Source organism: Rhipicephalus microplus, chromosome 10 (assembly GCF_043290135.1).
Source record: "Rhipicephalus microplus isolate Deutch F79 chromosome 10, USDA_Rmic, whole genome shotgun sequence".
Lineage (NCBI taxonomy): Eukaryota > Metazoa > Arthropoda > Arachnida > Ixodida > Ixodidae > Rhipicephalus > Rhipicephalus microplus.
In genome coordinates this window covers 11,502,548-11,528,744 of record NC_134709.1, presented here as the reverse complement: position 1 = coordinate 11,528,744, position 26,197 = coordinate 11,502,548, and the positions used below count along the sequence as shown (strand labels likewise).

The 26,197-nt window shown below is 44.9% G+C and overlaps 2 protein-coding genes across 3 annotated transcripts in view; one reads left to right on the top strand and one right to left on the bottom strand.

Annotated features, from left to right (window-relative positions):
- LOC119181405 (excitatory amino acid transporter 3) overlaps window positions 1-6,550 on the bottom strand; it is a 60,490-nt gene extending 53,940 nt beyond the window's left edge. Inside the window, exon 1 of one of the 2 annotated variants that reach the window (XM_075875032.1) lies at window positions 6,389-6,550. In XM_075875032.1, coding sequence (XP_075731147.1) covers window positions 6,389-6,535 — 147 coding nt within the window. In that variant the 5' untranslated portion in view covers window positions 6,536-6,550. Of the gene's footprint in view, window positions 1-1,003; window positions 1,155-6,388 lie in introns of those variants that run through there. The other variant, XM_075875033.1, reaches the window with a different exon arrangement.
- A 9,756-nt stretch (window positions 6,551-16,306) lies between these two features.
- The window catches only part of Ent2 (Equilibrative nucleoside transporter 2), a 34,616-nt gene continuing 24,725 nt past the window's right edge, over window positions 16,307-26,197 (top strand). Inside the window, exons 1-4 of the mRNA XM_037432094.2 lie at window positions 16,307-16,446; window positions 21,137-21,288; window positions 24,288-24,435; window positions 25,686-25,846. Coding sequence (XP_037287991.2) covers window positions 21,185-21,288; window positions 24,288-24,435; window positions 25,686-25,846 — 413 coding nt within the window. The 5' untranslated portion in view covers window positions 16,307-16,446; window positions 21,137-21,184. The remainder of the gene's footprint in view (window positions 16,447-21,136; window positions 21,289-24,287; window positions 24,436-25,685; window positions 25,847-26,197) is intronic.

Genomic DNA, 26,197 nt, shown 5'->3' with positions numbered 1-26,197 from the left:
GCATGCTATCTACAACTCAGTTTCTCTGTCAGCCTCCTCCTTTGTAAGCCTGCTCCCCACCCTAAAACTCCCTAATCCCACAGGGCTGCCCATATAATCTGCGATACTTTCGGAATCCAGGTGGGCACTTTCTAGCCATTTGTGCGCTCAGTTCCCGCACTGATATTGCGAGCGCTAACACGTGCATTAGAGTTAACGGTGCCAGAAAACACACTCCGGGCATGGATACGACGGCCTACAACTTGCGCGCATTTTCGAGTGACATCAAGTGCTTTTGCCATATCAACTGGATGAAACAGTGCGTCGTGGTGGACACGAAGATGATGTACATTCGAAACAATTTGAAGATTTCTTCAGCACTTCCATCCATGTGTTGTCACCACTCTCCGCTACGCCGTTCCCTTAGTGATGTTGGTGCCATGTAGACTTGAGAGATACAGGGAACTCAACGGAACTTTCGCGCCCCGAGTATTCAACATGCGATCATATCGCAGGACAGCATCATGGTCAGTTCTGAGGGAGTGAAGGCAACTCCTGCTGCTCCCGCAGCCAATTGTGCGGTCACCCGTTTCCCGAAAGGACAACGGGTACATGCACATTTGTTTGTCACAGGCAGTGAATCCTTGCTACACCCTGCACTAGGCGTTTGATGACACTGAAAGTCCCACGGGCCAATTGATGAAAGTCAGACAGTTACAGAAGCGTGAAGCTGGGATAACATGGTTCAGTATAGGGCATTTTGATCTTCTTCACAAAACGAGCACCTACCTTCAAGCCTACTTTGCCACCCGCGGCGTAGAAATAGCAGCGTCAAAATTGCGCTCTATTTACAAAGCGTTAACTCTAACCATTCAGACATAGTACCCGCGCTCCCCAGGTCGTGGGCATTGCAATCTGAATGCCGCATTAGATATGACAAGGCTGGCATTGACAAGTCTATATAAGTGGCAACGCCTTCTCTGTTCATGCATGCTGATCGGTGCAAAGGGATGTGCGTACGTACTCCTTTGAGGGGCGGCCGGTGTCTAAGCGTCCATCAGAGCAACGACGTCGGCGCAGCGAGCGGTAGGAGCAGCCTCCGTTGTCGGAATGCGACGGAGCTTCCGTTGTGGCCGCGGTGCCGCTTCTGCCGCCGCCGCCGCGGCCCAGAAACAGGCGACAGCGTTCGGGAAACCGGTCGACGCGACTCGAGAGAGCGCGAAGCGTCGTCAACGCAGATTCTTCGCTGCCGTTACGCCAACAGCGCGCCTTCTTTCGGCCTCCGGCGACCGCGCTGTTTACGCTAGCGCAGGTGACGTACTATACGTACATGTACGTGCCGTGTACATACACACAGTCCGCCAGCGTTGGGCAAAAAAACGGTAGCCTCGGGGAGTTTGTCGAGCTGCCTTTCAACTTTCGAAATTATAAGCCCCTTTATATATATCCGCTCCACAGTCGGGGACAGTGACGTGCCCGATGGTGACTTCCGGTCGGCGTTATTCACACGATTGGACAAAAGCGTTTCTTTTAAAGGGCTAACGGGTGTGGTAGTTTTAATTGACATTGAACGACACGCTGCAGTTTTCCCGGCACACTTCGCCTACCACCGCTGATATGTAGTATGCTGTAGCGGTCAACTGTGTGGAACTGTCCATTTGAGGGCTTCATCTCTGCAGGAACCGAAGCACTGCCAGCTTTTGATGAAGTTCTGTACAATCAGCGCTTGGTACAGTGACTAAGGTACTCGGCTGCTGACCCGCAGGCAGCGGGATCAAACCCCGGCTGTGGCGGCTGCATTTCCGATGGAGGCGGAAATGTTGTAGGCCCGTGTACTCAGATTTGGGTACACGTTAAAGAATCGCAGGTGGTCGAAATTTCTGGAGCCCTCCATTACGGCGTCTCTCATAATCATATGGTGGTTTTGGGACGTTAAACCCCACGGATCTTCAATCACAGTGGTTTGGGTAGTTTTTTTTTTGTTTTTAACAGTGAACCTTCCCACATGTGACCGTTAAACAACGCTATATTCATGGCATAGCTTATAAAACGTGGTACTGCTTTAACCGGGTGTGCAGTGCGTTTCGCTTACGGAAGCGCGTCGAGAGAGACGTTTATAGAGACAGCGCAGCAGGGTACGCGCCTTCATCGGTGAAATCTAGAATCCGACACACGAGCGGATGCTCGTCCGGTGTCGCAAGCGTGCACACGGCCGTCGCAGCCCGGATATACGAGAGCCTGTACATGCTCGCACGGACAGGTCTCTCCATCGGTGCATTCAAGAAGAAAGCTTGAAACCCTTGATTGATCGATATGTGGGGTTCAGCGTCCCAAAACCACCATATGATTATGAGAGACGCCGTATGTGGATGGCTCCGGAAATTTAGACCACCTGGGGTTCTCGCGGCGCCCAAATCTGAGCACACGGGCCTACAGCATTTCCGCCTCCATCGTAAATGCAGCCGCCGCAACCGGGATTCGATTCAACGACCTGCGGGTCCGCAGCCGAGTACCTTATAGCCACTAGACGCGGCGGGGCAAAGAAGCTTGAAACCCTGCGCACGCTTATGAGCATAAGCGATCCTACAGGACTTAATTGCACGCGGAACACCAATTAGTGCACCGCGTTTGTTCAATGTTCCGTTCCTCGCCGTGAAGTTATACCATCTGCCGAAACACTAATATACGTTTAACGATACCACGGGAAAGTCCCTACGCCCGCGTCAAGGCGGCGTCACTTATTGCGCAATGACGTTGTGAGGAATCCCAATCAGCGAAGCGTGGTCTCGGGCTTGTCTCCTATACGTAGTAAGTGAAGAGAAAGGAGCTCATCGAGATGGAACCACGCAAAGTGCTTCTGCAGTCATGCCTGCCAGCCTTTTCTTCTTTTTTTTTTTTGGAACAGTGGGTGCTGCGTGCCCGCTGAATGCATCGTGGCGTGAAATCACAATGTACCGCGGCGCACGGCGGAGACGCGCAGCGTGCATGAAGCCGCAGCGTTCAGGGTTTACATCGCTCTTCACGCAGTCTGCCTCAAGTCTCTGCGGAACGGGTGCACGTAATCCAAATACTCCTAAACGGACCATGTTAGCCTATAGCCTTTGTGTTCCATGTTACCATGTCTGTTCATGGTAACATGGAACATGTACACGTTCATGTACAGACATGTACATGTTCATGTATACAGACATGTTCATGCACAGACCATGTTCATGTACATGTTCATGTACAGAGCATGTTCATGTACAGACATGTTCATGTCAGACATGTTCATGTACAGACATGTACAGACATGTACATGTCCCATGTATATGTCTGACCATGTTAGCCTTTCTGTTCATCAACATATTTGCACAGCGCTAGAAAACGAGTAGACACTGCATAACTATACTCACTTTCTTGCGCTGTGCAAATGTGTTCATTCCAAATCACCAACTAGCCCAAGTATCCGTCTTATCGTGTTACATTTCTGTTCATTGCCGGGCAGACAATTTCAGTATCATCGTCAAAAGCGTAGCCAGATTTTTTTTTTCAATTCCTGCCACGGCATCCATATTTTCAATAGAGACAAAAATACCTGTTGCCCGTCTACCTAATCTGCGTACGTTAAATAACGCCAGATGCGAAATATGCGGAGCCATACACTACGGCATACCTCAACCGTGCCGTGGTTTTGGGACGTTAAGTCTCAGCTATTATTCGTAAAGAGAACAATGGCAAAGAACGTCGGGATACTATTAGAATGTCGATCTATAGACTGCCATCGCGCTGAAGCTTCGTTAGTTTTTTTTTAATATTTTGCGTGATAGTGACCGATCGGATGTACTATAATAATACTCCCACTCCTCACATTTACTTTTACCGAGAACACTATCACGAATCACAACAGCTGATTTTGGTGTCTCGTCTGCCGCCGCCGCCGGTGTCCGTAACAGCTATCGGGTGAAATGAAACATATCCATTATTTGACAGGATTGGAACCTGAAGGACCCTCTGCACGGTAGTCGAGCATTCTACCACAGAACCACGCCGGTGAGTGATATGCTTCTACAAAAAGACCTCACACAGGCGTCATGTCCGGGAAGGAATGCGTGTTTACATATGTAATGAAGCGCGATCGAACAGTAAATTAAAAACACAACGCGAATTGAACGAGTGTGTGGTTTGAAGCTTCCCACCCATTGCAAAAGGCACAGTCATAGTTCTTCATTCTGATCAGCCACAGCATCAACAAAGTGCACATATGCCTGACAGATGTACCTCGCTTCTCCGCATAATTACAATGATGAATGATGACGTTGTCGATGCTTCATCTTCAGAAAAATTACGATGAATTATGGCGTATTGGGTACTAGTGCTAGTGAACTTGTATTATTTACCCCAAGAGAGCCTGTACTGAGCTTTATAGATGCCGGTTTTCGAGCTTCCGCTGCGTCTGCGCGCAGGCCTGGCACCCCTAGAGCGCAGCTCTTTTAGGCCTGACCACAAGTACGGGTTGCAGCCTGTTAGCGCGTGGTGACGAGGTGCCACGCCCTTTTCATTTAGAGAGAAAGGGCGCGCAGCTTTCGTAGCCGCTCTCTCTCTCTCAGTAGAGAGAGGGTGCTACGCCGCGTAAGGGCCAAACTCCATAAGCGCGAAAATGCACGCGACAGCGACGAGCGACGCTATGAGCGACGAAACAGGGCGTTCGCGCGACGTGTCGCATGCTCGTTTTAGCGCGATCGCTCGGTTCTCAAGATTTGGAAACCGTCGCTCATCGCCCGGAAGTGCTGGGCTCAAGCAGCCAATAGCGAAATACCTGAAAAGACAAAGACTACATAGGTGCACGTGACCCTGCCCGAGTCACGTATGCGCAACAAGAAATAACGCAATGTTTATTACGCATGTGCATATAAAAAAGTGCTGCAAGGCAATAATAAACACTTCCCGGTTCATTACACAACAATATATCTTATTTTTAAATTGCATACCGCTCGCTACGCGGTTTTCTTGGTGCGAGTATACGGCCTCATGCCAGCAACAGTGGAATTCGCTCGCCGAAGCCGTCGCGTGAATGAGGTTTGCCTGCGCTAGCGACTGATCGCGCGAAGCCGATCTACGTCGCGTCGCTCGTCGCTGTCGCGTGCATTTTCGCGCTTATGAGGTTTGGCCTTAAAAGAATGGCCCCTTATCTGCATGTTTCACTGAAAATATCGTCGAAAGACGACAGTCTTGCGGTTGGAGAGAGTGAACAAAAGGTTTATTTGATGTTCTGTGCGAGAAAATCGGTGAATTGTATTCTTGAAGCGCTGCGTTAGAGAGTCTCGATCCGTGCAGCGAAGGTGAACGAGCGCATCGAGGCACGTTAGACACGAGTGCCATCTGGCAGTTATCTTTGAAAACGAAGGAAGGTGTGCGCACCCGCGGAGAAAGATGCGTGCCTGTCTCGGAGGCTATAAGGAGTAGAACGCAAAGCGGCGGGCAGGTGCCACCACCATGTCGTCTTAGCAAAGCGTTGGAAACGCTTGCCTTTTTGAGCATCGCGCTGCACTGTCGGCGCAGCGTGAGAAACACTACGGTCCTTAGAATTACTTGTGTGTACCTTCTCTAGTGTAAAGGCACACATACAAAACATCGACGTGTTGTTATGGCGCCTCAGATATGCACAATTATTGCTGTTTAAATGACAATCCCACAAGTATGAACGCTGAAACTTGAGCAATATTGGTGTGCGCTGTAGATGGGGTTGGCCGCTTGAGGTATCGCTTGGTCACTTTGGCGCCATAAGGGAGATTGTCACCACGGGCGAACAGACAAATGTACAGACAGACAGAAATACAGAAAGACTATTGTGTTTAAAACACACACACACACACACACACACACACACACACACACACACACACACACACACACACACTGCAACGCGTACGTGGGGTTAGGGCCGTCTGGGTGCCCGTTCCTGCGTCGGCGTACCCGGCAGATCGAACGAGGACGAAAGAGAGTGATGGCCTGCTAAACGAGCTACCCGAGGTGCGCGCCACCTAAGCAGAACACTTGTTTAAACTCATCACAAGATCAAAATACTTAAACAGCTGCTCTCAGAATTCTCTCTAGGCAATGTCGTAATCGTCGGTTAATTTTTTCCTTTACTTTATTCTGTGCCCTTTTTTTCCTCTCCGCTGTTATTTTCATCTTTCTTTCTACCTCCCCCTAGTGTAGGGTAGAAAACCGGATGTTACAGTTCTGGCTAACCTCTCTGCCTCTGCCTCATTTGTATATATGTATCTCAAAAATGTCTCTGGGATTCCTTTAACGAGTGCCTTCTCATATGCTTCATTCGCAGGTACCTCTTTTCCCAATCCACACACGGCGAGGGGAACAGATTTAGCGGCAAGATGGCGGCAAGATCCTCGGCTTCACCACTCACCCTCCTCCATGAGCGCGCTCTGGGCAGAAACGGGATCTCCTCCGGGTCGAGAAGGCGACGTGGCCGGTTGTCTGGATCCATGCGCAGGTAACTGGGACTCGCTGGTCGTCGAGGATCGAAGCTCGACAGGTGCGTCTCCGAGCTCATGACCGGAATTGCGACGCCTACCTGGTACAGCGGCTGTTTTGATGTCCACCGGCGTACGACTCCGATCAAACCACAGTTTATGCGTTTAAAGAGCTTTTTCAACAGCTTCGCTTAATCGGTGATATCTTTTGATCAACCTCAGCCTTCAACAGTTTTAGTTAATTGATGATAACCTCCAATTCCGGAACACGACAAAATTAACTGTTGTTAGCTCACACTAGCTGGTTCAAGTAGCTTTTACGCACACATCAGCTTCAAGTTATGTATGTACCCATACACGTAGGTATTGCATCAACTTCGCCGCCGAAACTGAGTCTTCTTTGATGAGTAAGATGTAGTATCCGAAGCAGCAACAGTGGAGTGGTGTCCTCTGGTCACTACGACCGATCAAACAGTCGACAACGGTATTGCAGCACAAGGCGATACAGGTTGTTCACAAGCACCGGCGACCCACTGGGTGTGACCTGCACATGTTCTAGCTCGACTCGAGACGTATGTGTTCCTGCTTTAACGGGTCTTGTCGTCGTTGCCCTCTGACTGACAGAGGCAGCTGCTGAGTTGGGAGTTATCCGCCGGTGAGTAACAACACCATTCACTAGTGCCACAACCTACGCAGCATTGTACAAGCCGGAACGGCATATTAATGAGTGGGCGCCAAGGTCGGCTCGGCTGCTTACACGCTTTGGCGAGCACGTTTACGTCGGGCAGTTCGTAGGTTTACTCACGAAACTCCCGTCTATTATACGACTCGACAAGAAAATGGCGAATGGCTGGATATCGGTAGGAGGTTCCGCACTGCCGACAGCGCCTCCGGGAGGGAGCTCCGATTGGACAGACGCTGACCACGTGACCACCCTGCGGACCTGTATTGACGCGGAATCTTAAGATCGGCATCTTCAGGTGGAATATACCTTCCAGTGGTCGTTGCACACGCCCTTGCCAGCCCTTAGCGAACCGAAATAGGTGCGCCGGGGGCCGTCCGTGCTCCGGTTAACACAATATTTTGATTGTTTTCCAGGCTGTGTAGGGAAGTCAGCTTGCCAGGAGGCCGGTGGGAACTGGCGCAGCCGACGTTACCGCTCGCGTGCAGATCCGGCCGGGAAGGTGCCGTTTTCGGCAGCTTGGCCAGCGTATTTTTTTTCCTCGTGATACTAGCGGCTACCGATTCCGCCGTGATCCCGCACCTTATCCGACTGAACTTTGCTCGCTGTTTCGACGGTGCAGTTCTGGTCTTCGCACGATCCATTTTGAACTTGAGGCGAAAGTGACTATTTTGCCCAGTACGAACGCAAAATCAAGTTCAACTTGGCACGTCTGGGGTCTGCAATCAAGGCGTACGCAAGATTTTTTAATAACCAGTGTTTATAGATCAAGTTTGTCGAAATGAACTGATTTTCCATGCATTAAAGACGACCAGTCCAGCGGCTAGGTGCTGTAACGTTGAAGTTTGTATAGGTGACTTTTCCGAAGTCGCAGTCAGACTCCTCCAGCCAGTGCCAATGTGTGAAAAAAAGCTGCTATCCTTATTTATTACACCGGCACAAATTACGAAAAACGACAGGATGATAAAGATACGAGAAAAAATAGCGCTGAATCTACGAAGACACAAGAAGACACAAAACGCACGCGCTGACTTCCAACACATTATATGTTGGAATTTGTTGGAAGTAATTAAGTTGAAAGTCCGTCTGTGTTTTGTCTGTTCTTCTTGCGTCTCCATTAATCCAGTTCTATTTTTTTGCCTTCAGTAGGTGCCAACAATCCCGAAATTGAACAGCACTGAAGATAAAGATAGCTCCACCTAACCTTACTCCGAAGATTCTCGATTTTTCATTCGCATATATACACGCACAAATAAAAACACACGCACGAACAGACACAAAGTGTGACTGAACCCCTAAAACAATCTCATCGGCTCACCACCTAACTTCCTGCCTCTCTCTTGCGTGCTTGCCTTCTCTTGAAATCCATTCTGTTACTCTTATTGACCAGCGGTTATCTTTCCTACGTGCTATATGCCCTACCCAAGCACATTTCTTCCTCTAGGTGTCGAGTAGGAGTCTACAACGTTTTTAACGCCCGTTTGACGTTTGCGCATTACACTTTAATATTGTTTTATTTGATTTGATTCCTCTATAGTATGGCACATATCCACTCTGGGGAGTTAACTGAACAAGAAATTGTAGGGTATCCTTTCAATGAGCACTACAATGCAGCTTAATAATAAATTTATAAAAAAGCAATAAAAGAAACAAAATACAAATTAACGCAAAAACCTAGCGAGAGAGAGAGGCATAGAAATGAATGAATGAATAAACTTTAAGTCCGGCAGTTTTCACCGGGCGAGGTGGGGCACAAGGGAATTAACCCCCGTTCCTTCCCACTCTCCGTCAATTATGATGGCGGTGCCACAGGTGACCGCTCGAATTCCTTGCACCCGGGCGGCATCTTCCTCTTGCCGGACGGCCGGAAGCTGATCGGTCAGTACGTCGCTGGTGAGTGCCGCCTCCCAGCGGAACTCAACAACAACAAAAAGTGAAATTCTGAAATTATCGGCTGACCAGACACCAACCCAACCATTCAGAATCTGTGCAATAAAACACTTATCAGTGTCATTTAACAGAATTATTGTCAAGATTTAGGATGGTATACGTTTAGTCGCTTCAATGAAATCGAAAACCGCATTGTGTATGCAGATATAAGCGCAGGTTAAAGAATCCTATATAGGGTGGTCACAATTAATCCGCAGTCGCCCACTATAGCGCACGTCTCATCATATATCGTAGTCTTGGCCCATCAAAGAAACGAATTAATTTTTCCGCGAACGGGGCCAAGAGCTTTTGCTCGAGATTGCATAATATAGTCACCGGAATACTTCAGGGAGAGGGGTAGAGAGAGGGATCGGGTCTCAAAGTACTTGAGAAGCACAAGTCTTGGTTGATATCACCTAATTATCATCGCGTTCACTAGTCCGGAAATTGCTTCAAGTAAGACGTGAAAGGTGTAAAACAAGTAAAGCAGTAACAAAAATGTTATATTCCAACACTCATTTAAAACAATAACGATTCTGACTGAATTATAAAAACATACAACAATTATTTAGGAAACGGAAAGTAGCTTCTTTAGGAAATGCTATATTCGTGATTGTGAAATGATTAAACATAATTCACGAACGCATTTTCGTATCTGTTTGGCAGTAAGCTTTCTTCAATCATGTTAACCTTATCATTTTTTTGCAAAGGCCAAGGTTTTAAAGCACTCGTACAAAAAAAAAAGAAGTTAATTAAAAATGCCATACTTCTCAACAAACTGTTTCACATGAAGTTAAGGAGAAGTCAGTCGTTATACTTAATGCTAAACTTTAATGCAAGTGCAATAAAAGATGACAGACTGTCATGTAAACAAACAGGTCAAGTAAGTAGGTTAAAAAAAAAGTAAAGTAACTCCTCTGACGTTTCAAAAAAAGTTCGTATGTTCGCTGCTTGCATGCGTGCGCGCTTACCACTCTGACCGAGCCTAATAAATACCTCGGCTGACAGTTTACTCATACTCGGCATTACTATGAACTTTAACTGGTGTCCTGAATTCCATCCCCGCGTACTCTTACAGGGGAGTTCTTGATAAACATATCTTACGTTACCATCTCTTTGAAGCAAAATGTGCTTAGTGGTTTGCGAAACCAATAAGATCGTATTCGAGAGTGTAATATATGAAAAGGCGTTAAGATAAGAGCATATATATATATATATATATATATATATATATATATATATATATATATATATATATATATATATATATATATATATATATATATATATATATATATATATATATATATATATATATATATATATCGTGAGTAAGTCATGAGCTCTACAATTTTCGACGACCTATGGCTGCCCACACGAATGTACAACAGCCGGTCACTATCGGCTACAAAAGTTTACGGACAACGTGTGTGCTGCTCTCTAGCGGCGATCGACAACATTAGGCCCATGGCGGATGTTTCTTTAGGCCTTCTCACTGTCCGTTTTATAACAGGGGATAAACATGTCCTACATATTACTTTTTTAACGCGATGAGCTCTCCTTCTTTCCGGGACTTCTTCGAGAGCAGTATACATATAGCTGTTATCCGTCGCATCCCTTCGTGAGAACTGATATCTACAGCTAACGGCGCACATCACGAACGTCCCTTTGTGAGAACTGATATCTACAGCCAACGGCGCACATCCCGAAGCACGCATGTACCACCATGGTTGATATCAAAGCGGAATGGCAGCTGCCTTACTGCGGATGGGCGCTTTTCATTAAAACAAGGAAGTAATGAGTCACTCGCAAGTAGAAGAATATTGACCCGCCGCTGAGTAACAACAAGGCCCGTTTTCGACCTGGCGCAGCGGTTGACGGAAGGTGGCACCCCGCTGCTGACGTACAGTTCGGTAATCGCTTGCTTGTCCCTTAATCTTATGCGGTTGACTGTACATAAAAAAGAATACCGAATGATGATTAGAAGACGAGATGTAATGAGTGGGACATAGCGATTGATGGGCGCAGGGAGTACGATGCTATACCGTCATTGAATCATTTCTCTATTTATTGTCGTACTAAAGCACAGATAGCTCAAGCGAAGCAATTAAAGGGACGCCGAAGAAAAAAAAAAGAATCTTTCTTGCATTACCAAAATATTCCACGAAACCAAAAAAAAAACACCACACAATTATGGCGAGAAGATGCTTGTTAAGCGAGAAAACGTGCAACAACAACAAAAAGAGCAACAACAACAACAACAACAACAACAACAACAACAACAATAATAATAATAATAATAATAATAATAATAATAATAATAATAATAATAATAATAATAATAATAATAATGGCGCGGGCGACATCACCTCGAAGTTCCCCCGCCACTGACACGCACTGCACTTGTGATCACAAACTAACGCGCGCATGCACAACGGGAACATGTCCGCAAAAGAATGTGAGGAAGAGGACGTCTCGTTCATTTGCGTTTCAGGTATACGACATATACCTGGCGCCGTTCACAGGCGAAGCCGAGGGAAAGCTTATACCCCGTAAACAACACCGAGCACAGTTCTGCGATGCAGGACAAGGTTCCTATTTCATTGTCGGTTCACAGTGAGCTCTATATGACTGCAGATCAGCGTGAAAGGTATACCGCCGGCAGAAGTATAAAGGCAAGCCGGCATGTCGAGGTGGGTATCGCGAGCGACTGCATCGTGTCAGGCGAGCCGCATGCACGCATACACATCCTGGCGCCTGCTGCAACACGACCCGCTATGCCGTCTGGATCGACGGATGGAAAACCTCCTCGGTACAGTAGATCACGTGGTACGAAAGAGTACATTAGGGCGAAAGCCTTACGCGCCTCATCATTTGCCATGGTGATCTGAAGGCTATGGCCCTCGGCTGCTGACGCGCAGGTCGCGGGATCGAATCCCGGCCGCAGCTTCGATGCAGGCTGCCGAGGCTGGTATTCACGTTCATCCCTTCATAGGAGGCATGCTCTGGGCAGCAATTCTCCTCTCTCTCTTATATTAGAAGCCTACTATAATCAGGGTACCTCGTATGCGTTTTCTTATCAACCCCTATTTTGCTGTAGGCACACTAGTGTCTCATTTGTCTCTTATAAAAGTCCACCCGGGATTAGTCACGTAATTTTAATTCTTCAATTAAGTTTATTCTCTCTCTCTCTTATAAAAGGATTCAATTGGCTGTACTCAATAAGGTGCACCTTTAGGCACGTAAACCGCCTGAGTGAATGAATGAATAGACTTTATTAGGGGCGAAGCTCGTTATGGCGTGGCTTGGGCGTCTCTCGTATGTAACCACCAGTGGCACATACCCGAAACAGGTATAACACTTGACCTCCAAGGTGGTGCCAGTGAGAGATTTCTTCTGTGCGTTGTTTAACAATAAAAAATAGTGCTCAATGTACATGCCAATGGCTGCTAATGGGGAATGAGAGACAGGAGCATTCGGCTTTTAGTCAACGCGCACGCTGCGATCCCCATTAGCAGCCATTGGCATGTACATTGAGCACTATCGGACAAGAAAGGGATGCTACATTATAATCGCTGGCTTTAGAACCTCCTTAGCTTTAGAAAGGTTTAGCGAGCGTTGAGCCGCAGTGCCATGAATACAATGAACTTGTATATACCATGAATGAACTCAAGGTGGTTAAAAATGAGAAGTAGATACGAAGCGCAAGCCGTAAGAAAGTAAAAGCCGAATTCTCCTGTCTCTCATTTCTCATTAGCAGCCATTGGCATGTAAATTGAGCCCTATCTGACAGGGAAAGGTTGCTACGTTATACTCGCTGGGCGTAACCTCCTTGGTTTTCGAAAGGTTTAGCGAGCGTTTGGTCGCAGTGCCACGAATACAGTGAACTAGAATATACCATGAACTCGAGGTGGTTAAAGGTGGGAAGTGGACCCAAAGCGCAGGCCGTAAGAAAGTGTGCGTGTGCCACCTTTCGTTTAGTCCTTGGAATGTCCGCTGGATGGCGGTGCTTCTATATGGGGAATATATGATAAAAAGATGCGAGATGGTGGGACTTGGAGTGTTGAATAGATGAACGAACGGACACACAAACAGATGCATGGATGGACGCATGAACGGACGCAGGGGCGGATGCACGAAAGAACGCAGGGATGGGCGCACATACAGACGCATGGACGGTCACACAGACGGACGCATGGACGGACGAATGCTTCGCCCCACTCTCCATCATTCACTCCGTGGATATGCTGGCATTTTTTTTAAAGCCCGGCAGTTTTACCGGGGCAAGGAGGGGAAGAGGGGACTAACCCCTGTTCCTTCCCACTCTCCATCAAAAATAATTATGATGGCGGTGCCCCAGGTGACCGCTCGAAGTCCTTGCATCCGGGCGGCATCTTCAGCTTGCCGGCTGGCCCCAAGCTGGTCGGCCAGCTCGTCGCTTGTTAGTGCCGCCTTCCAGGCAACCACCTGCGGTATATTTTCAGACTTTCCAAGTAAACACGTTCACCGCGTGCAGAATGCCGTCGCGATCAACGATTCTACACGTGGCAGTGCTACGAGCCGCCAGCGTGCCACAAATTCCAAGAAACAATCCCCCCTTTCCGGGCCCCTCGGGCCTCCGCGCGAGGTGCCGTACGAATATCTCTGACGCGCCGTTCAAATATCCACGCTAGCCACAAATATGCTGAGATTGGTCGAGCAAGGGCCTGTATACGACATCCGGTCAGTCTACAAGCGGCTAAAGCAGCTGTCCGCGCTTCTTGTTCGTAGTGTGGCCCGCGCGTGTGCACTGGGGGGAAAGGGGGGGAGTGATTCTTAAATGACACAAAAGAAGATAAAAGGGAGCCCCGTGACTGTCTGCATCCAAGTGCGACACCTCGACAGTGGCTCACGAGGGAAGAGGATAAGGAGGGATTAAAAGAGATATAGTGCGAAGTAAAGATAAGATAGAGTACAAGTATACACTGATGTAGTGCAAGTCCCTCGTGTGGGCGACCGTTTGAAGGCAACCAGAAGTAGACGCTGTTTCAAGCAGCACGTCAGCCATGGAGTACGCTAGGTGAGATTAAGAGGGACATGGGAGGGACATGGGAGGGACATGGAAGGGGCTCTTAGCGAGAGAGCAAAGCGGATTTAAGCTGTTATATTAATTCTGTGGCTTTGGGAGAAGATACCATGGAGGGTAGCACATGAGAGCGAAAGGAGGAATCGTCGCGGTTCCTATAATCGATCGCGTCTAAATCCGCCATCATGATACCGTTTCGCAAAATTCCCACGGCTCCGTGTTCGTCGTACTCTTGCACAATTTCCTCACCACCATTTCGACCTCCGGGTGGTTTAGGGGCCCTTTTAAAAAAGCACTAGGTAGCGAATTTTCCGGAGGTCTCCGCTAAGGCGTCTGTCATAACCACATCTCATATACACATATTTATCACATCAGGTATTATTATTATTATTATTATTATTATTATTATTATTATTATTATTATTATTATTATTATTATTATTATTATTATACGCCTCATCAAAGCGAAAGGAGACAGTCAGTGCCAACACGAGTGATGTAAAAAAAACAAAAAACCATGGCATGATTGCAGCACCATATGACGCCACAGATTGCCAGAATTTGTCACGTCATCACATGACATCATCCCTTGGTCAAGATGAGCTGATCGCGGAGGCAATGCAAAACCGACTGAGATGCAGCAAGTATTCGGAAGGATTGAGGGGGGCGGGGGGGAATATTGCTCCACACAATCAGGAGAAAAAGAACACGGCTTTTACCTTCCAGTCTTGTTTGGCGAATGCATAAAATACCTCCAAGTTTTTTTCTTCTTTTTCTGCTCTTAAGCGCTGAACAGCACTGCAGCACATTTCCTTCTGTGTCTAAATGAATTAAAGGTAAATTCGTTGTGGCCTTTTGTACTTTCAACGTTGTATTATAGGTCATGTGTCCAAGGCACGACAGAGGAATAAAGTCGATTCGCTTATATGCGGCGCCATAATCGCGATATGCTCGAATATGCGAGAATGCCAAGACCTCGGTACCTATACAAAAGCAGGAGATATTTATTTATTTATTTACTCCATCAATGACCTGTTGCTTTGCAGAGCGGAGAGGTAGAATAGAGAAATATATGACTGGAATTCCTAGTTGTACAGTATTAGCTCAATATATTCACTGCAACTAATGTTGTAATGCATAGAGTTCTTGGTTGTACATTAACGTTCCGGGTTTTGCAAAGTTAGGTAATGATTCACGTAAACCAGCAATGTCTCGTGTAGAAGCGATTCATTAGAGTACTATTCCCTCTAGAATAGGCTTTCCTTTATTTTTAAGTATTAGGCTTACCAGGGGTGCTTTGATTTCAATTACATATATGTAATCATTTTACTTTTATGCCCACATAAATCGCGCATAAGCGATTCATTAGAGTACTATTACGTCTGCAGTAGGCTTTCCTTTATTATTAAGTATTAGGCTTACCAGGGGTGCTTTGATTTCAATTACATATATGTAATCATTTTACTTTTATGCCCACAGCAAAACAAAGACCGTGCCTATTCCCGATGATCACCAATTCACTTTGCCTTTAGCGAGCCGAATTAATTGAAATTATTAACTTGATCACCCGATTTCTCTTTCTCCAGTCATAGGCTGGCAGTGAATAGCAATATTGTTGCTGAATTGATGTTCATTCCGTCCCCCGTCCCCCTCTTTTTTTTTTTTTCCCTAGCTAGGGCAGTTACCGAAGCGCGTATATTGAAGTGTTTAACAGCGCTGTTGTGGCCCCTAATATTTTTTCTTAATATACTCTTTTATTTAACATGTATTTTACTATGTATTATGTTTCTAACTTCTTGGAAGAGATTCCTTCCAGTCAGGTAGGATCAGGTAGGATGGCCATCTCGCATATTTGCTCGATGTATATTTGTCCACTGTGAACGCGAGTCTAGTAGTATAGCTAAGCAGCTTAAAATTTGTGTGCGAGAGTGTCCTACTGTTGAAACAAACTTAACAACGCTTAGCGGATTGTCCTTCTCCAGCTAAGTTTTTTTTTTTTTTTTTCCACTGTTCGAATTCAGCGCTACCTTTGGTGCTGCTAGATTTCGCGTATTCTCTACGATCAAAGCTGGCAACCAGCCAGGTGAGGTTTCGGTGATGTTTAGTGGCATCGGTGGCGGTGCTTTTTAGCGGTGGCTTCCCCCCACGCTTTAGCAGCTAGCGTTGCTGGCGTTTAGGGCACGCGGAGCTCAGGCCTGCGGCGCGTTTGGCATCGGGCACCACGAAGTACAGGGAGCGCGGTGCCTGGGTGACCGCCAGGGAAAATGCCGTTATCACAGCTCTAACAACCCCCCCTCGTCGGGCAGCGTTATCAGGTGGGTGCCGTAATTAGCCCCTCTTTGTCGGCGTCCTTCGGCAGGGAAGCCCGCCGAGTGTGCGCTCTGGGTCTGCGGCAGCACGTCTCACGTGTTCAAACCGCGTCTCTTTGTGGCGGGCTGACACCGCACGTGCCTCGACCATTGTTTCAATCAGAATGCGTTATCTCCGCGTAACAGTTCGCCCCTGTAACCTGGATATCGTAGGAAGGCCGAGGTTTCACCGTAGTTTTGTAAAGTGGTGGTAGGGCGATTTCTGGCGCTCAGTTATCTCGGTTTAACCATTGCCGAGCTGCAAGTGACGTTAGACATGTATATCTTTTGCTGACCTGGTAGTTTACGGGCGAGTTCTCTTCGCTGTTAGGCGAATAACACTTTCCAGCGCTCACCAAAGGCGACGGAAGTATCTCGCGCGTTTTAGCGCCTAAGAATAGCGACCTTACGGCGCCGTGGAAAGCGTTTCTTTTGTAGATTGCATGCGCCACAACCGCCTAAGTTTGTTGTTTCAAACCGAGATATATATATGGTCGTTGAACTTGGAAAAAAAAAAAAAAACGGGCTGGGTGAAGGTGGTAGTTTAGGCGCTACTTGTCACATCTATTCAAAGAATAAAGCCCAAGTTAAAAATCGTTTCGGTTTGTTCGCCTTCCGACCGATCGATCGCTTCTTACACAACCTGTAACTTCTCTAGAAGTAAGTGCTGTCAGCCTTTGTTGCTGTTCTTGTCAGTTTTGTAACGATTCGCCTCTTTGCCAGTAGAAACTGAGGTATCGGCATTGGTAACTAAAGTGACTGTTTACAAGGTTTCGTCGTTGTGAAATAAAAACAAAATTCGAACAGTCGTGACGTTTGACGAAGGGGCCGACCTCTTAAGAACCATTGCTGCTGCATGAAAGGATTGGCGCGGCGCCTTTGTCGGGCAATGGCGTGAAACTCAAAAGGGCTTTCGAATGGGGCCGATGTAATATCATGAATAATAGGCAATTGAGTTTTGACGTGCGCCTGGGCTGAGCCCTGTGTGCCCAGTTAAAGCCTCGCTCCTGAAAGCTCAACTTTTGCTGTCGTGACGTTTCCCCCGTTCGTGCCGTTTACTACCGCTGTGTTCGCTTTTAATAACCTACACGCTTTTGATACTTTGACGTACATTTTTTTACAACTTGAAAAAAAAAGAAACTATAGTTATGCAATAAAAACAGTTTTATATGTTAAAAGAGTGCTACTATTCCGTGCCAAGATAGGAAACGCTACAGTTATGTATTAAAAACTGTTTTATATGTTGGAAGAGTGCTACTATTCAGTTTCAAGGTGGAAAAACGGAAGTAGAGTGGTATTGAATGTTCGCTGTCTGAAGCTATTCGTCCCATTACACTAACGTAACCATTTGTCTTACCTCCGTGTTCACAAATACGTGGCTCAAGTTACGACTGCACGCTAGTTTCTGTTTCACCAAAATGAAACCACTTGTGGCTTCCTTTTTCTCCCTTCCTGAACTACATAATTGGTTAGTCTAATTTAGCTAAAATGAATGAGGTAATAGGTTCAGGAAAGTTAGTAGTATAGTCAGGATTCATATGAACTGTCTGGTGACTCATCAGTCAAAAGTTACTATTTAGATAAAAGTGCAGAGTTTAGGTACTTGTGCACAACCACATTGTTCTGTCTTATTTTGGCACTGTAAAGTTTACTGTCTAACCCACAAGGCAGTCCAGTGCATTGCCCTTTTGCTCTGCATCTGAGCATGTCTTATCTTCACTGCTTAATGGAATGTCCACCTTAATACTTTTTTTATTGCTTTTTAGTTTGGCTGATAAGCATTGCCTTGTTTGCGTTCTTCTGGAATAGTTTTATTTTCATCTAAGGTTGTCTGTGTCCTGGTTTCTGAAAGCAACACATTTTATTTTTCTATTGCCTCGTCACCGCTCTTCATAAGGTTACGTTTCTTTCGTGCTCAGCTCGAGAATCGATATCTGCTGCAGTAACTAAATATTTATCGGCCATGCACCCAATCATTGCATGACTACCACGTGTAACATTCAAGGGCATTTCTTATCTGTGCTCTTGACACTTGGAACACCAACGTACCAACTCTTAAGCGCACATCGATAGTCTCTTCTCTCTCATGTAGTGTTCTTAGGTTATGGACGCAGGCTGCTACTGAAGTAAAAATGAGGCAAAAAAAAAAGGGGGGGGGGTGGAAGGGTTGGTTTGAAGGCTAGTGTGGTTAATCAGATGTGTGTGCTGCATAATATGAAAACTGGCAATTGTGTGTTCCCAATAGTTCTCATACAAAAATTTACATTGATGTTGCTGTTAACAATCTGACCAATTGTTTTACCAAACAAAGCTAACCATTTCTACATTATGGCTTCTGTTTTCTAATTAAGATGTCTATTTCAGCATGTATCAGTTTGATATTAAAAAAGTGCAATGCTTTTTATGTTCTTTGTAGCTACCAGCTATAGAGATAATTTCAATACATTTAAATTAAATGTTCAAAAAGTCTAAAAAAGAAAAAAAACACAGCAAAAAGATGTTTTGTCACGGCGTCTTTATCTTGAGTCACGCGTGATACAAACCACTGCACGCACTTTAACCAGAAACAATGCTAAACTGCCCTCAGTATATGCGCGCTGCACGCATGATATATTGAAACCTACATAAGGCGAACTGCTTTAGAGATGTTTTCATTTCACTTGTGAACAAGGCTCCTGTGTGGGAGCCGAAACGTCTTTTTGCTGTGTTTTCTTTTTCTTTTCTAAGCATTTTAAAAATTTTACTGTCGCCGGCACAGTGTCTCCAGGGTTTTTTTACCTTCAATCATGTATCATCCTGACCTGACAGGCTTCCATCAAACTTTAAACTTCACATTAAAATTAAGTGGAATATTTATTTTCTAAATTTCGTTCTCATTTCGTTTATTTTATTCTAGCGTATTACTCTGCAGCAACTTGCATTATTTGCTTTTTATTTATTTTTATGAAAGTCTGCTCTTAGGCACAAAAATGTTTTATTCAAAATTACGTATGCAAATTTTCTTTGTGTACGAAGTCAAATAATCTTCTTAATAAATATGAAAAATCTGGTAAATATTTGAATAGGTGGTTTGCAGTCATGTTGTAGGGGGTTCTCAGCCAGCTAAAAATTAAACATCGTATGTAGTTTGCTATGGTTAGTGTATCATTTTAAAGTGGGCATAACGTACAATGGTCAGTGTCTTGCTTGTTGCTTGTAACCAAGCAACACTGATTAGGTTGTCTTTATTATTTACTGTGAATACATATTTACACTATCTGCTTGACTACGTCTACTGATTTTCGGTCCAGTTGTACTTGTCACTGGCTGATCTTTTTTTTTCTTGTTGAATAATGAAATATACAGGTCATTGACAGTATTAGAAAAATGGTTATTCAGAATGAACTTTCAAATAAAAATCTACCCGTCTTCACGAAGTGAATGAAAAGTGGGCAAGGCTATGTCTTTAGGTTCATAATGTCTACGTTGAAGTCGCTGACTTGTGTAAAGGGTTTGTGCTTATAGGTGTTTTGCATAGTTCTGCCACAATTATGATTGATGTTAGTGTATTGTTAAACCTTGTTTTTGTGTCTCATTTGCTACTTGAGTGTTGGCCGATATAATGTCAATTGAGTGACATAAACTCACAAAGAGTCAATGAAGAAGCTCTGTGTCTAGGTCCATAAGGTTTATGTTGAAGTCTCCGACTAGTATAAAGGGTTTGTGCATGTAGTTTTAGATTGTACTGTCACAATTGTGATTGTTCTTTGTCAGTTGTAAACTTTTTTTTATTCACATATGTACATATGTGTTGCCTATAGCAATAGTTTTCTATCTCCCGTGAGAGTGGACAGCGAGTGTGAATGACAAGGCTAGGTCCCAAATTCACCCTCTAGTATAAAGGACTTGTGCTTCCAGGTGTTTTATATTGTCCTCTTTTGTTTGTTCTTTTAACTTGTTTTTAAGGGTGCAGGTGGTTTTTTTCACAGCTGTGTAGCAGGTATTATGATATGAGTATGTGCGCTTGGAGCATTGACAGATGCTCGCCCTGGAAGAAAAACGTCGCCCTGGAAATGCTCGCCCTGGAAATGAACGTCGCCCTGGAAGAAAAAAACGTGTCATTCAAATGCTCCATGTACGAGATGTAGGGGGGTAATGGTGACTTGCATCACTTGTCACAGTCAATTCTCACGCTTTGTTTTTAAGTACTGTAGTTTTGTTGTTCAGGGATAGCAGCACTATCGTATTCTGTCATATTTTCTGAGCTCTGTTCATATTTAAATAATGAAAATCATCCTCAGTGCCTCTGAAGGGGCTGTAGACATGTCTTTGTGTACCTGGTGCAGTCATGTTCACTTGTGCTTACTTGTTATTGTAAGGTCGCTGCACTGTCACTGCATTAAAAACCTGGCTAAACTTGTGTACGAGTGGTATCCGGAAACGGTACGCTAATCGGCCAGCGACATGGACATTGTGTTAGAGCCTGTGACTTGAAAACATTGTGTTAACGCATCAGCTGTGATGTTTATTCTTCAGCTTGTTCTTTAAGCCTTCAATAATTTGTAATGTTTCATAGTTACGATGGATATGGTACACAAATACAAGTTGCTGTTTGATCTTTTTCTTGTATTGATGATGACTGGATTACCCTACTTATTTTTCTTTTTTTCATTTGCAGGCATACGCACACTACTAAATTACTTGGGCCCAAGGCTACGCTTCCAGCATGGTCGAAAGAGGAAACGAATTTCCGCTTCGCCCCTTGGAGGAAAATGAAGTCCTCATTTTACCACGGAACCAGGCGCCAGCAGTTCAGCGTGGCTCTCATGCGTAAGGCCTCCTTATGTTTTCTTAGCTCCTCCTCTTTTTGACTGACATGGGTGATTTAACAAAGAATATATTAAAGCATTTAGCCAGTGCTGGTTGCATATAGGCATTTCACTTAATTTTATTGTTTCTTCGTGGGAAAATATTGGTTCACATATTTAAACCTCGTTTTATGGCACGAAATCTGCGTGCAATTCTAAGGAGGCGAGCTGCTCTTTGTGATGCATCTGCAGATGGTGAAATAAACATTTTTATTGAAGCTACCTTTGTTTTCTTTTCTCGCAAGCTGTTTTGTGCTCTGTTGTGAACATGAGCCAACATTCAGGGTCTGGCTCTGAGCTAATTGATTACCAATTCATATAGTCATGGCAGTTTTTAGGGTGTTTCATTCCAGTGATTTGGCTTGAGAAGATATTAGATAAAGTGTTGATTACTATGAAATACAATATATCTATGGTCGCAGAGGTACACTTGGACTTCTTCTTTACCACTGTGAAACTGAACTATGACATGTGGCTGGGTAAAAAAAATCGAGGATCTAGTGTCATCTAGATGCAGTCTTTTTGTGTAAGCACTACAGAAAACTGGTGTCGCCTTGTTAATCTTTTTAGGTGAAGACAGTTTTTGATTCTGCTGGACACGCTAACATTTAAACTGATTGTTAGTTGGCACTCTTAGCAGTACTCAAAACGCTCCGAAACGCACCCGAAGTCATCACCTGGCCCGCTAGGAAAGTTTACAACGGTGCTTTATTTGATATCGCTCGAAGGTCCAGCCATAGTTTTCATTGCTACGTGCGGGTCTACATTCAGTTCAAATCCCAAATGAGGATTTATAAGAAACGAGGTGAAAACTAAACAAGTCCAGAAGGCGCGAAAGAAAATGTCGTGTTCCCAGAGTCGACATGTCAGCTATATCGATGTCACTTGTGCCTTCGTAGTTGGCAGCATCTACTTTCAGCTGCTTTGATGCAAAAAGCATGAAAAAGCATAGCCTCTGAGACATGCATTTTTAAACCAAGAACACTGAAAATACGTCAAAAAGTTGCAAACCTTGAATGCCATGCTTTTCAGGCTCGCATGCCATTGTGCACTAACAAACAAGGGAAAGAATGCAAACATTGCAACGGCATCGCCGAGTTACTTTGCATTCTGTTTTGGGTGTCCTCGGCAATCGGTCTTTATGAAAAACAGTATGGGCAGGCGTTGAGACCTGCCGGGATCAAACATATATACTGGTGCACTCGCAAGCCCCGCATGACGAAATGGATTAGGGCAATAGAATAATACCACCTTTTCATATCGGTACTTGTTATAACGTGGTCAAAAATTGATCAATATTTGCCAGGCAAAATATGCTTTCTGGGCCTTGGGGCGGCATTCAATATAGCGGATGTCCCGCGGTGCGGGAGTTCTATATACGGCTGCACCGGACCCGTAACTTTGAGTGGAAAATTCAAGGGGATTTCTCAACTGTTCTATATAGCCAATAATTCAATTTATCCAAGTTTTATATATCCAGGATCGGCTGTATTAGTAATTGTTACGGAAATGTGAAGAAAGTGCAAAAAAAAGATCACTTGCCGCTGGCAGGGACTGAACCTGCGATCTTCGGATAATGCGTTCGTTGCTCTACTAATTGAACTACTGCGGTGGTCATCCCCCTCATCCTCTTTATGGGGTGTATATATTGTTACGCATGCCTGGGAAGAAAACGAAGATGGGTGGACATGCTGGCTGCCCCAAGCTGGAGGAAGAAAGAAGACGACGACACTGCGATCATCAACCTGTTGGCCGCTCCGGCGCTTCTCTTCGCTACCAAAATAAATGGCCCCCTTCAGCCGTATACGTCCTGGTCCTCCTTGTGCGTAACAGATTGGTGGAGGTGCTGGGTAAGACAAGCCCAACGATGGGAGCTTCACTACCTGGACTACGCCGCAGCGGCCGCCTTGCCGGACTCCCGCCTGCGCCGATCGTAATGGCCCAAGATCAGCCATCTAACGCTTCAAGGCCAACAGGTTGATGATCGCAGTGTCGTCGTCTTCTTTCCTCCTTCAGCTTGGGGCAGCCAGCATGTTCACCCATCTTCGTTTTCTTCCCAGGCATGTGTAACAATATATATATATATGATATGCTTTTGAACCTGGCAGTGTTAGTGACGCTAGTAGCCTTGACAGAGAGTGTGGAACACACTTTTTCTGCCTGTTGGCGACAGCGTGTCCGCTTCAGTGGAACGGTGACTACAGCGCTCAGCTGCTGATTCAAGGTTCGCGGGTTCGATCCAGGCAGTGGCGGTCGCATTTTGACGGAGGCGAAACGGCAGAGGCCCGTGTACTGTGCGATGTCAGGGCACGTTAAAGAACACGAAATGCTCGAAATTTTTGGAGCCCTCCACTGCGGCATCTCTTGTAATCATATCGTGGTTTTGCGACGTAAAACCCCGAATATTATTATTATTATTATTATCACTGCTTGGCATCATGTAGTACTTGATCTTATTACGAGCTGGCAGTTGACCAGTAATTCCTCGCCTATTGGCTGAAGGCCTCAAGTCTGTCAGAGTGAGACCCATTCTATAAATGAAGCAAAGAAGTGTAAATCTAAAGGCTGTTTTTTTTTTCTGAAAATAAATAAGAGTAATAGAAGAACAAATGGCAGTACCATTGTGGAACACTTTTCATACATTTTTCTCTCTCTGATTAGCACCTTTGCACCACTAACTCCGACACAAGAGCAGTTTGTTTTGTGGCGAAATTCTTGCCATTATAATTTGTATCCTCATCTAAGTGAGCTCTATCAAAACTTTGACGGAACAGCATCTTGTTCTCTGAGAATAGTTTTCCCATTAGAACTGTGGCCTTAAAAAAACCTTAAAAAGAACTAGTATTTGCAGATGTGCAATCTGGCAACAAAATGTGAAACTGAGCACCAGAAACATCTGAGAGGCTATTGTTTTCGTGGCAATAAAAAAGTTCCGATATCATATGACTGTCTTTTATGCAGGCACATAAGTGAAAGAGGTGAAGAGCTCAATGGATTACCAGCAGTGAAGACAAGTCCCAAGGACTCCTACAACCTGCTGTACTTGATCCTGCTTATCCATGGCATAGGCACACTCATGCCTTGGAATATGTTCATCAATGCCAAGTCTGTAAGTATTTAGTTTGCCATGTAATACAAGACAGATTTAGAACAGTGTTTACAGCGAAACAGAACACGCTACGTATGCAATGAAATAGTGTTGTCCTCACTGGTCATGCGCCATGCATTTCAGCTGTCTACGTTCACCACGTTAATGTATGTTACATGGCAATTCTTAAATACATGAGATTTACACCTGCTGAAAGGCAGTGCTGTCAAACGTGGCAGCACCCATAGTGCCTTCTACAATGTCAATATGCCTAATTAAATTTTTGTTGGCATTAATACACAGTACTACACAGTACTAGGGGTGCACGTTAAAGAACCCCAGGTGGTCGAAATTTCCGGAGACCTCCACTACGGCGTCTCTCATAATCATATGGTGGTTTTGGGACGTTAAACCCCACAAATCAATCAATACACAGTACTAGATAAAATTAGCTTCTGCTGCTTCTGAACTAACCTGTATTATTAGTTATGGCTGCACAGCCGGTCCAGCCCCGCCACGGTAGTCTAGTGGCTAACGCACTCGGCTGCTGACTCACAAGTCGCGGGAGCGAATCTCAGCTGCGGCAGCTGCATTTTCGATGGAGGTGAAAGTGCTGTAGGCTCATGTGCTCAGATTTCGGTGCACGTTAAGGAATCCCAGGGGGTCGAAGTTTCCGGAGTCTTCCACTACGCTGTCTCTCATAATCATGGGGTGGTTTTGGGAGTTTAAACCCGACATACCTATCAATCACAGCATGTCCAAGATCTGAGATCATTCGGCTACTGTGACATTGCTAGGCCTAGCGAAACGTTCTTGTTGTATAGAAACGACAGGTGTTTACGAGTGGTTTGCCGTGGAATAGTTATTTCTGGCAAGAGGCACGATTCTTTTTATGTTTTTGAATTTGTTTTCTTGTTTATCTTAATGTTTTGGATGCATACCGCGATGTCCCTCAAGGTGTTTAATTTTAACATATTAAGGTGACAACCATTATATTCTGAAAACTGTAAATAGTTAGCAGAGAGCACTTTAAGGGCAAAAAACCTTATTTTCGGGAGTGCTTCATGAGCTTGAGTGTATCGTTAAATTACTTATGGATGATGAAGGCTCAATAGAAGTAATACTACGGCTAAATTATTTCAGATTTGTTGTAGCTTTACCCAGATTTAATGTACTTTTTTGGGGGACAACCGTTCACCATCGTGCATTGATAGCGAACAAATCATTGCCACATTTTCTAATTTTTTTCGCTCCTCTTTTTATTTTTTCAGTATTTCAAGAACTACAAATTGGCACCAGGTGGGCTTGCAAATGACTCTGCAGATGCAAGCGAGCTAGCGCTGTACAGGAATGACTTTATGAATTACATTACATTGGCCTCTCAGGTGCCAAATTTGCTGTGCAATTTTCTCAACCTTTTTCTTCAATTTGGGTAAGTACTAAAAAGACGTAGCTGCAGAAAGAACAGGTGTTTACTTTTTGGTTTAGTTCTCTGCAGAGTTTTTTGGCCGTAAACGATGCCATAGACCTAGCATAATAAGTTCAGAAAATATTATCCAGCCAATTTTGTGAAAATGCCATTAGTACATATTGAAATTTTTTATGTGATGCACAGAGATTTCAGCACTAAATTTAAAAATAAAAGTTTAATTGATTTTTCCTGCTAATAATGAACTTATGATAGTAAATGGCATTAGAGTTCTCAGAGTGCAGTTTGTCTGTCTAAACCAAGTCATTGTTTCTCCGTTGTGTCCCTTCAAAATTTTTTGCTGCACCATCTGAT